The sequence below is a fragment of the Aythya marila genome, assembly GCF_965140915.1.
Source record: "Aythya marila genome assembly, chromosome: 6".
Classification (NCBI taxonomy): domain Eukaryota; kingdom Metazoa; phylum Chordata; class Aves; order Anseriformes; family Anatidae; genus Aythya; species Aythya marila.
This window is the reverse complement of record NC_139047.1, coordinates 37,596,319-37,608,651: the sequence shown is the minus strand read 5'-3', so window position 1 is coordinate 37,608,651 and position 12,333 is coordinate 37,596,319. Positions and strand designations below refer to the sequence as shown.

Below are 12,333 nucleotides of genomic sequence, written 5' to 3'. Positions count from 1 at the left end.
TCTGAAGAGACAAAATAACTCAGTTTGAAATGGGTGAAGTTACTCAAGTTCTTGAACAACACTAATCATGCTTCACCCAAGGATAGAAACTGCGGCTACCTCACTGCTAAAGGGAAGATGCAATGCATTCTGTAGAAATGCTTCTCAAAACCCACTGGTAAGACCCTGCCTGTGCATTTAATGGTTTTGCAGTTTTTTGTTCTGCTGTCATGCAGGCATGCAAACTGGCCTTTGAAGCTGTGCCAAATTTAAACTCCCAAGCCCCAATAACACAAGCCTGCCAGTGCTTGTGCATTACAGAAAATCCACAGGTCTTCATCTTCAGCATTATTTTTCATTGTAAATACTGTTAAAGTCAGTAACTGAGTGCCTTTGGAACTCATTATACTGTTCCGTATCCCAGTTATGGACAGAATGAATTGTGAGTATCACAGACCGAATCGCATCACCGTACCTTGTTAGCAGGCGACAGGGAATCATCGTCTTGATTTCTTTTCACACCTCTCTTTAAAATACTCGTGGATGGAGAAGCCAAAGGAGACCACATGCAGCGTGCCTGCATACCGTTAGGACTTTCGTTTACTAAAGCAAAAGAATCAACATTTTCTGCCTTCTGAGGTGAATCCACGTTGCTATTTTCTACTGCACCTTCACCCTCTACAGCCACATTTTCAGGCACTGTAATTTCAGCTTCTAACAATTCCTCTTTCATCTCTTTATCCAAAATAGCATAACTTTCTGCTACAGCATTCTCAGCTTGTTCTTTATCATCCTGATTGCTTTCTAATTCATTCATCTGGTCTCTCTCAGGCCTGCCAGCAACGCTCAGTGCCCCAGGTACCTCCTCCATTGGTCCATTCTCATTTTCTTCTTCCTTTACTGCATCGCCTGGTTTTTCACTTTGATTCCCTGCAGCCAGAGAGCTGTCATCAGGCTCATCTGAAGCACACTCAGATACACCCTGTTCAGTTCCGTCACTCTCATCAGTATCTACTTTTACTTCCATTATGGAATCGCTAAATTCACCTGCTACACATGCTGCTTTCTCCTCCTCCTCCTCCTCCATACTGCCAGCATTCCCTTGCAGGTTATCTTCAGATTTTCTCTCTTTTTCCAAGTTGAGCGTGCTGGGTTCCTTGGACTGAAGCCGTGGTGTGCTCATTGCACAAGGTGCCATGGCCAAGCTCTCCTCAAAATTTGAGCTAGCAGACATCTCTGATGCATCTGCAGCTGTCTGAACCGGGGTGGTTCGGGGCTCATGCAGGTCAGAACTGTCATCAGTTTTCAGCTCAGTGAACGACACTGCTGTCTGCTTTGCCTTTTTGTAACAGCAATCGCAGCTCCTCAGCTTTCTCTGCCTTTTGCTTCTCTTGTGCTGACACTCAGGTACTTGCAAAGAGGAAGGCTCGTTACCTGAAGCATTTGCTCCTTGCACATCTTCAGGCAGAACACTTGAATGGTCTCCTGCATTTCCCTGCCTTTCAACATGCGTGTTTTCCTCTCCTGTTTTCAGAGCTTCAGATACACACGGGTCAGTAAAAGGTTCTGTCACCACCCCAGTCTTGGTTTGTTCCCCACCCGTGTTCTGTGTATCAAGTGAAGTCTCTGGGCAGGCAGATCCCCCTGCTCCACCAGCATCTGCAGGAATTACTTCATTTTTCAGGTCCTTTTTTAACTCCTGTGGTTCAGACAGTGACATTTCTGTGCTGATTTCATCACTTAGCTCACTTCTGTTTGTTTCCGAAAGATTTTTACTTTCGTTTTCTTGGGAAGACTCCTCCTGGCCATGGCTTCCTGGCTGTAGATCTTTCAATTTACTTTCAAGAGACTCACTTCTTGTTTTCATTTTTCCAGATTTTTTCCTCTTTATGCTTTCTTCCTTGGTCTCACAGCCGTCAGCCTCTGAATTTTCTATGCTGGACAGCAATCCTTGTGAGCTTCTTCTTGTGTGGTATCGCGGGCGTTCCTTTTTCTTCTCGCCTGTCGTACCTGAGCTACAGTCTTGACCTTCCATGTCCATCTTCGATTTATCTTCTGACTTCCTAGTGCTTTTGTTCGCCTCCTCATCACCCGCTGAGCCCAAGTCCTCTGCAGCAGTTCTCTCAGGCAGGCTGCTTTCTTTCCTGTTTGCCGTGTCTGTTGTTTTCCCTGACACTCCTTTCTGCTTCTGGGATATATCGTCTTTAGTCTGTGGCAACTTCTTTTGCAGGGATTTTTCATCTTCTTTACGTTTGTCTTTTTTTTGGTGGCCATCTTCCTTATCTTGACTACCTGCTGATTCTCCAGTTTCTGACCGTCGCCTCGCAGAACGCCTTAGTGTTTTCTGACTCGGGGACACGTGTGGGACCTGATTATCCTCATCTGTTACCTGGCTGGATGAACCAGCTGCCTCTGGGGGTGTATTTTCTTTCGTATCCATATCTAAAGCCCGAACCCTTTCTATTTCTGCTATTGTATCTTCAACTTTTTTAATTTCTGCTTCTGTAGAACTGAGAGCTTGGGACTGAGCAGTGAGAACACGTTCCGTGTCCTCCATGGCAGGAGATGGTCCAGGACTGGTTTCCATACTGTTGGCAACAGACTCTTGAGCACTTTTCTCTTGTTCTGACCTACTTAACCCAGAATGCTTATTTCCTAGCTGCTCCATTTTACTCTGCCTGCGAGTTAGCCTCCGTATTGCAGTAAATACTTGTTCAGACTGTGAAGAATTTTTGTTCTCTTCTCTAGATTTTTCTGGTTTAGTACCAGTCTTGCACACATTTGTATTTTCCTGTTTATCTGGCACAGAAGGGCTTCCAGACATCTCTGATGCACTGTTTAATGCCGAAGCGCTAAAGGGTCTGTTCTCTGAACTGCCAAATTTCTCCAAAGTAATAAAAGATTGCCTTCGGCTTGCAGGCTGGGGAGTTCCAGAAATTACATCACTTGAAGTCGAACTGCTACTGACATTTGAAACGTCTCCGTTTCCTCCTAAGGAATCCTTCAAGGCCGTTTCTGTAGTACTTTTCTCTAATCCCTCTTCAGCTGCTGGCTCCTCCTGCATCGGTTCAGCCGTATCGCTTTTTGACTCCCCTTCACTATTTACAGCTGAGTTGGTCTCCATGTGAGTAGCAGACATATCCTCAAGAGAGTTATCTGATTTGCAGTCCCCCGTGATTTCATCTGGTTCAGCGATGCAGCCTTCACTCTTTTCATTTTCTTCCTGTCCCAAAAACACGAACAGCAAGATCTATTTTTTTTGCTATGGATATGAAATAAAAAGCAGATCTAGTAGAATAGAAAACAAAACACCTGTGAGGATTTTCAAGCCACCCTTCCTTTAAATTATCTTACAACATATCCTTCAATTTTTTTTGTTTATTCTTCCACAGAATGGCTGGGGCTGGCAGGGACCTCTGGATGTTATCTATGCCAACCCCCTGCATGCTGCAAGTGCTTTGCCTCGTGCAGCCAAGACTACCATTGGCTTTCTTAGTGGCAAGGGCACATTGCTGACCCGCAGAATCACAGGGGTTTGCTTTGGAAGGGACCTCAAAGCCCCCTGGTGCCACCCCTGCAGCGGGCAGGGACCTCCCCCAGCCCAGGCTGCCCAAATCCCACCCAGCCTGGCCTTGGGCACTGCAGGGATGGGGCAGCCTCAGCACAGTCACTGAGTAACGGCTATCAGCAGGAAGACTTTCATAAGTTAAAAGAGTTACAGAAAGACATGATGCATACAAAATACACTCACTGAAAGGAAACGTATTACGGAAAAGTTAGCAAGCGTTAGGATTCCTACCATAAAGCTAGGCAATGAGGAAATCTGCAGAACAGCACCACAGTTCAGTCATAGTATGTCTATGCTGCAGCTTTCAAATCCCCTCCTCCCCCCAGTAAAATATATCTGGTGGGGCATCCAAATGGTTGATCTGTAAGTCCCTATGATACCTGTAAGCTGTGTAATTTAAATGCATCCTTGTTAAAACTGTTATTAAAACCCTTGTTAAATCTTCACATTTTGAAATTAAATTCAAACATTTAATGATTGGCCTCTTCTAGTCTAAGTCAGGCAGAATGGAACAGAGCACGAAAAACACTACTATTAGTATCGAATTGAAACCTACTGATGAAGTGAAATACAAATTGTAAGAGCTCTCGGTGTATTCTATAGCCTGGATCAGTATTACGCAGAAATGGGAAAAAATAGGAGGTTTAAAAAAACAAACAAGGTATTCTTGGGAACCTTACAGGTTAATCAACATGGAGAAAGAAAAGGATTCCTGTGAACAGATATATTTGGGGGCACATTTTTTTCCCCTCAAATAGTTTTCAAAGCAATTTAAACCCACTTATTTATCATACACAGTAATCAAAGAGCTTTGCCATCAATTATCAGAGCTACTAATACGAAGAAAACATTAGGGATATGGTTACAATTCTGGTATCTTAACTACCATTAGACAACGAGAAATTACCTGAGGATTGTTTTTATTATCTTCTTTTGCATTTTCTATTAAAGATGGCTTTTCCCTAAAATAAAAGTTAATTAAATTAGAAGGGCTGCAAAACAAAAAGGGGGGAGGGAACCTTTAACATTATAGTGGCTGCTTTACTTACAAAGAATCTTCCTGGCTCTGAGTATACTGAGAAAATAAGGTAGTATCTTGTGAAGTGTCTAAATTGTTGTACATAGCAGGAATACCAATTCTGAAACAAAACCAGAAATGGTTACGTTGGAGTATTAAAAAAAAAAGGTGAGATGGGGTAGTATAATGCATTCATCACACGACAGCAAGTTCTTGTAGGAAGTAGATTGAACTTCCAAACTCTTAAGGCTACTCAAACAGCAACATGCACCAAAGCACAGACTGCTGAAAAAAAGCAAAGCAATGTGCACCAAGAATCAGGAGACTGCGACCACACACTCTGCTCCACGTTCTGGAAAAGAAAGGACAAGGCACTGCTATCTGCTGCCACAACCTGAGCAGTCCCACTGGCAAAAGAAAGCACCGAGCGGATGCAGATCATGATTTAACTCCTGACTGGAAGGCTGCTGTATTCAGCTGCACCCAATCTTTTTCAACATGCTTATGGAGGGTGTGCGTGGGGAAGGGTAGGGAATGAAGAGCTGTGGTTGGGATCCCACTGTGCAAAGAATTCACCAACACATGCTGACTGTATTAACCAGCTGGGTTCCTGTAAAGCGCTGCTGTACACAAATTTTGCTTGCAGTCTGTTTTTGAACATCTGCTGAGAAGATACTCTAGTGCTATTTTTTCCACACACAAAAAAAGAAAATTGAAAAAGAATCTTCAAATTAAAGATGGATTCTGGGAATAGCCTAATTTGACATGCTGCTTGCATAAGACTTCGCTTTCAAAGTTAGAGCTTTTCCATCAGATGAGGAAAGAAAACCAAAGTTTCCACGATTCAAGAAAAATGCCAGCTTCTGTTTCATATTGCAAACAGAGTCATTAAGTAAAAGTGTGAAATCCAAGTATCAAGCTCCAAACGGGTAACAGACTATGTTTAGCCACAGAAGGAACTGCAGATCAGAAAATAATTTGACTGCTTTGAGACAGTAAGCCAGGGAACTTTGTTAGCTTTGAACATTTTAACTTGTATGGGAGAGTGGGGCTTAACCACAGTCTGAGCAAGCTGAGATAGCAGAACTGAAGTTATGTCGTACTCAGTGTAATGACATTTCACGCTAAGTTTAAAAGAATATTAATTACAAACCTCTTTGACCTAAGCACTTCTTTTTGATGTTCTGTCAATATTCTTGGTTTTGTTTCTGGAGGAATGAACACAAAATCAACAGATTTCTCTTCTTCCAGAAGGATCTCACTTTTAGCCTTCGAAGATGAAAATTCTAGTTTTAACTACAGAAAGGAAAAACGTGGATTAGAAACAAGACAATGCTTTCCTCACCCAGGTACAGCTATCCTAAATAGAAAAGTTTTCAGGTAACCACAGTTCTTTCAGCACATTAACAGACACAAATCCTTCAGTAGGTGCTGATTTTTCTTTATCAGCCTTTTCTTTTTTCTTCCAACACTACCACCTATGAGAGTTTCTGCAACCCCTTCCTCTGTGCCCTTCTGTAAGGTTCTGCACTTCCTTTAGCATCTCAAAATTCAAAATCTCTAACACATGGGGGTACCTCAATATTTAAAAAGACTAATATTTGCTGTTTCTTACTTAGTAGTTTAGTTTCTTAAGAGTATGATACTGTGGCTCCCACTGAAAGAACAGCTTGATATCACTGAAGGATGACAAACACATTAAAAAATTGCACTGCACCACCCTGGCTGGGCAACTGAAGTACCAGCATCTGTACTTGCCATCTCCACACTCAAAGGACAGAAACCCACCAGTACCCCTCCTTGTTCTCAGGCAGATTTACCCTTTTCAACAGCTCCCAACTGCAGCTTTAGGAGGGAACGCAGGAGCTGTGACTGTCTGAACATGATTCCTGCCATCTTCATCTACCACAAGCTGGTTGCTAAGCACATGGGTAAGCAGAACATCTCAATGACGGTGTAACAGCACAAACTATTAATTACTTTACAAAAAAAGTCTCAAAACTCAAGTTCCAGATCCAAGAAAAGTAACAGCTATAAACTTGCCAGCCTCCTCCTTCTAACAGAGATGTTCTACCCTTTGCTTCCTAATCCAAGTGACAGATTGGCAGACCCATCGAGCAGCCTTCCACAATTCCCACATAAAAACTCAGCCATCTGTAAACTTAGTTATTAGAGAATTTGAACAGAAAAAAAAAAGTGCACTGTACAGCTAAGATTAAAAAAATCTCAAACAACTCATTAGTTTTACCTCAGCATTCACACCACGATGTTCAGCTGCAGAATATAACAGACCTGATTGTCACACTTATTTGTGAACACCTTACCTTTGCAGGTGTTACTTGCACATTACTGGGCTTGTCTTTGAGTTCATTTGTCTGAGCCAATATGGAGTCTCGTTTTCGACCCAGATTCACTTCCATCCCACTCATCTTTGCATCCCACTGTGAATTTTCCGTCTAATCAAGGAAAAATACAGTCAATATGTTGTATGAAGAAACTCCAAGCTCACAAATCCACCCTGAAATATATTCATTTCTACAACTACACACACTCCCTTTTTCATGTAAACTATGTAGAGGAGGACACTGGAAAAATTCATTATTTTGAACAAGTTCAGAGAACCCCAAGTTTTAAAATGCATAAACTGTTAACAGCCAGCTCAGTCTCGTGACGGTGTTTATCCAGCACAGTTTGTCATTCCAGACATGAAGTTAATTGTAAGACAATCACACTGAAAATCAAAATTGACCTCTGCACTCCCAGGAAGTTACCCACTAGGTGAAGTGGGGAATTCATTCACAACGAAGGCACCCACTAGGTACAAAGTACTTACCTCATCAGAGAACGGTGCACTATGTTCTTCAGCTATCTCAATGCTTTCAAAGCCAGGCAGCAGGAGTGGAATTTTCTGTTTGGCTTGGCTTAACACAGATCTGCTCAACACAAAAATTTAGACTTATGAGGGTAGAAGTATGCAACGAGACCAGCAGACACCCCAGTTCTCACAAGAGGCAGAACATAAACAGTGACCAGAACAATGCTAATTCACTTATACCTAACCTGACATCTCTTATTTGAAGTGTTACAGTCAAGTAAACCTCTATACAGATTTCTAGGCTTATTCCTTGATTTCTAGGTTTATTCCTTGAACATTCTTCCAAGCTTTCTAGAAAAAAACAACATGTATAACTCACCCTGCATAACTGAACAGCATACTAACCATGTTTTCACTTCCACAGCTACATACTTCACTAGGTCTAGCTCGTACAGTCAGGGAGAGGACCTGCTTTAAGCTGCACTGCCCTTATTTATATTTTGCTCCAGTCCAAGTCACACACAATATACAAAAAAAACATTTCTTACTTTAATTCTTCAGGGTATGTCAAGGATGCAGCCTTAGCAAATGTTGTGTTCCAGAAGTGGGCACATTGTTTGCGGATCTGTTTGCTCTTATGCTGAAACATTACACAGAGCAAAGGAGAAAGCTGCTCTAGCAGTTCGCTGTCGTAAGAGCCAGTGCAGTGAGACTGCAAACACTGAATTATCTCTGCCAGGAGTTTTTCAAGCTGAGGGAAGGAAGAAGTATTTAGTTTTAGTATTTCATTTGCTATTTAAAAGTTCTGTTTTTGTTTAAAAACACACAAAACCCAGATAATATTACAGACTGAACACCACAGAAGCCTCACTAATACCTACGCTTACTTGTCTTAGTTACTTTTTTTTTTTTTTAGTTTAAAACAGTTAAATCTCTACCTTCACTACAATATTGTTCAGAACACAGAATGAACAGCAAGAACTCTACAATGCCATATATTTTCCCACCCCACGGCTGTTTCTCCAGCAAATTTACCTTGTTGTTAAGATTACTGTATGCTTTAGGTACATCAGCAAGCCTGCCAAAACAAACAAGAAGAGTTATGAAATGTTTTGCTCTCATCTATCCTAAGAATTAAACACACACAAGCACCGCACACTAGGTTTACTACACAACAATGAAATTATGTTGCACAATGTAAATTACCTTACACAAGTTACCCCAATGTCTAGCCACTATAAAATGAAGTACTGTTACTAAATATTGTCACCGTATTGAAATTCAATGGCAGCTGGAAGCCAAACAATGTAGTCTTACAGAAATGTCTCTTTGGCATGAACGTACTGGCAACATTGGAAATATTAAGCCTTCAGAAGTGCTGAAGGTTCTGTTCTATGTATAAATACTTAAGTTTTTGGGTTTATTTCTAAAAAACTTACAAATGGAGACTGCTACTCACAAGCATGGTTTTGAAATCCCCCAAAAGGTTCTTGCATCAGCAAGAACCGAGGACCACCATGTGTGCTGACTGCTGCCATGTGCCACTAGGGCCACTTCTGGCAGCCCCCCTTAGCTCTGGCACCACCATGCATTCAAGTGCCAGCAGCTCAGTTTACACACAACAGTTGTGGAAGGACAACTTGAGTGATGATCTTACAGATCCATTCTTTCTGCAGTGCTTGTGTGCACCACAAGAGTAGCACGCACCAGCTAGGCTGAATCTACAGCAAAGTGGCTGGTGCCTTTAAAGCTGAGGCTCCAGAGAAGCTGAACATTCTCAGTGTCCTAGGGTGAGTGCTTTGAATAACCCTGAGCTATGTTTAAGCACAGAGTGATGTAGACTACACAAGATTTCATTAATATGCAGCAATACAATGAATCCAAATACTCACTTTGTTTTTTCAAAGAACACCGCCAGTGGTTTTGAAAAAATTGCAAACATCATCCCAATCACCGAAGGCAATGAAACGTGGCTGATGATGTTGTTAAGAATAGCAATAATTGAAGGACCAACAGAGACCAATGCTTCTGAACAGGTTTCGTTGGAACTGAACGTATGGAAAGAGTTTATTAACATCACCAGGAGCTTAAATAGAGAAGAAAGCTTTCCAAGGGGCTCCCTTTTCTTCTTAGACCAGTCTGTAGGTGTCTGTGGAGCTAACATTAAAAACAAAAAAAGAGAAAATAGAAAATATTTTTATATATAACATGCATTACAACACAGTGCATAGGAACTATACTATACTAATAGTTTAAAACCAGACCTAACACAGGACATACATTTTTTAATACATAACTTTATCATACCACTACAGATACGGATCCTATTCCTCCCATTTTATTCATGGTTGGTCACACAAATCACTGTTTTTAAGCATCTTTCATGCCTACTGGCCAGAGATGTAAACCAACCTAGAAGTGTTAGCTGATAGGTGTAAATTCTGGAACAGGTGAGGGGAGAGAAGGGGAAGTATCAAGTCTCATTCAAAACTAAAGCTTTCATCACATTTTTTCTCATTAGCATTTCCCATTAAAGCACTTCATTCTTTCAGCAGTCCAACAAAATGGCTTGCTACCAAACAAATTCAGCTGGGACAGAGAAGTTATAAAAATACTGAGTTTTACACTGAATTAAGTTATTTTGGCAATCAGTTCTGCAGTTCTAAATAGAAGCAGGGAACAAAGACTATTTTGCATACAAAGATCTTTTGTATTACAAACGTATACTATTATAATGCAAAGCAGCTTCACAAGCAGTAGCCTTTTCACTGTTACACTAACAGCTTAACATCAATTTCAGACAGGTACTTAATACATATTTAGACTACAGAGTGATCAGGCATTACTGCTTCAGATTATGTTTGCACAAAGCAGAAGCAGATTTCATCTATAAATTATAGCTGAAATATCAAATGCAACTCCAGACAGAGCTGTGTCCTACAAGGAACGTAGCCTTCATGGTGACATGAATTTCAAGTGTTCTCTGCCAAGTTCCCCAGTAACTTCTCAGCTGCTCAAAAAATCAGAATAGCTCTAGTACTTAAATATGCATGGATGATGTTTTCAGCTCATTTTTAAGAATGTTTGTCAGTCCCTTCAATGCTTTGCTAATACAAGTAACATACATTGACTATTGATAGCCTACAGTCATCACTTCTGCATCTGCAGCAACTCCTACTTCCAACCAAACCTGAAAGAGAGAGACAGAAAACCCCAATACTCAAGATGTTTTCTTACATCTATTTTTTGGCTGATATTTAATACCATAGGGTGCGAAGTTGACGCAGTCAACCATAACTGATATAATATGGGTGAGACCATCCATCATTGAAGACACCTGAGGAAAAAAACACAAGTCATCAGCAAAGCCCAGAACTGTGATGACAGAAAACTGTGCTGGCCATTCAGAACTGCAGTGCAAAACAACTTTTATATTTAAAAGCAGGGATGAAGTTTTTGTGCATGGTCAGGTGAGACTAAATCAAGTTTACAAGCAAGCTGAAGATTCAGTCTTTTCACTCTTAACAAATGACACAAGAATATATGCATAAATTAAGGAAGCAAAACAGTAACAGACAGCAGTGAGGTGGTGTTAGATTTAAGAACGTACAGCAAAATGTTAGCATTTAATGTACAAGGTACTAACAACCTAGCATAACACATTACCACATCCCAGTGTGTGCTTAAATTTAGTAACTGTACTAAATCTGATTTTCAGAAAAGCCACTGTAGGCACAACAAGATTTTAACAGAATTACATTAAGGGAAGCACAATGAGTTGTTGCTACACACTGAGATCCATGTCAAGCATTGTTTCAATTCATCACAAACTCTAAATAATTAAAACATTGCTATTAAAAGGGCCAAAAAAGTTTGTATCAATTCGACTTCTATACTTAAGTTCTACGTACAAGTCTGTTTTTGAAAACTGAAGTTTATCAGAATACAGCCACATCAAGAAGTTACAATGACATAACCCTCCAAATGCCACACTGCTACTCTATCCTTCCTAATCATAACACTTCTCTGGTGCTACTTGTTAATTCAACCTGAAGATCCTTCATGTAAGAATTCCAGCTGGCCAAATTATATTTACCATGATGTTGATGACATTCACCAAAACAATATTACTTACATATTTAGAAGACAAACCAAAGACTGCTTAACTCATTTTAATATTCAAGCATTATACTACTTTCATTCATTTCTTTCCATCCATTTCTAGTTCAATTCCAACTCCCATTAATACAAAGAATGTTGTTATAGCTCTAAGTCTTACCCCAAACACTTTCAATTATAGAAAACACTACACTGAAGTTTACAATAGGCTCTCACACATGTATCTAACTGAAAATGCCTGCTAAAATATTTATATAGTTCAATGTCACAGGTTTATACTCACTACTGGAGTTTCACCTTCTAGCCCAGATATTATTTTGGCACAAAGTTCTTCACAGCACAGGTTTTCTTCTGCAGTTGCAACTAAAGCAGCACAGCGAGCAAATGCTCTGTACAGGTCTGACCAAGTGCGCAGCAAGGATTTCATGGTTGGCTTTAACAACAGAAAGAAAAAGTTTGATTATTAGTGTCTGTGGACAGAGATAAAATTTAAATTGTATTCTGTCAAAGACTATACAACTCAGGAATTCTAGCCTCAAAGCAGCAGTCTTAATACATACATGTATTGTAAAAGAAATGCTACTCTGAGATCACTAGATAGTACTTAGTTTTATAAAACCCACATTGTTTCTAATCAGCATGAGGTACCAACTGTTACCTGTGGAAATTCCTGAACAGGCAAGATAAGGGCTACCGGTAGCAGCAGTGCACTATAAACAGCACTGAAGTTGTGTTCCAGTGCATCACCCTGATTTACTTCGTTAGTCTGCAATGATAAAAAAGCAATTTATTTCTTAAGCAAATGCTAGGTTCAAATGCATTTAGAACAATCTT

General features: G+C 40.5%; 1 protein-coding gene across 2 annotated transcripts in view; it reads right to left on the bottom strand.

Annotated features, from left to right (window-relative positions):
- The window catches only part of RIF1 (replication timing regulatory factor 1), a 29,500-nt gene that overhangs the window by 4,305 nt on the left and 12,862 nt on the right, over window positions 1-12,333 (bottom strand). For both annotated transcript variants that reach the window (XM_082762931.1, XM_082762930.1), the window contains 12 exons: window positions 12,158-12,265; window positions 11,783-11,932; window positions 10,618-10,717; window positions 9,273-9,537; window positions 8,416-8,458; window positions 7,929-8,131; window positions 7,399-7,498; window positions 6,890-7,021; window positions 5,719-5,861; window positions 4,597-4,686; window positions 4,455-4,509; window positions 455-3,202 (listed from right to left, as the gene is read on the bottom strand). In XM_082762931.1, the coding sequence (XP_082619057.1) occupies window positions 455-3,202; window positions 4,455-4,509; window positions 4,597-4,686; window positions 5,719-5,861; window positions 6,890-7,021; window positions 7,399-7,498; window positions 7,929-8,131; window positions 8,416-8,458; window positions 9,273-9,537; window positions 10,618-10,717; window positions 11,783-11,932; window positions 12,158-12,265 (4,137 nt within the window). The remainder of the gene's footprint in view (window positions 1-454; window positions 3,203-4,454; window positions 4,510-4,596; window positions 4,687-5,718; window positions 5,862-6,889; window positions 7,022-7,398; window positions 7,499-7,928; window positions 8,132-8,415; window positions 8,459-9,272; window positions 9,538-10,617; window positions 10,718-11,782; window positions 11,933-12,157; window positions 12,266-12,333) is intronic.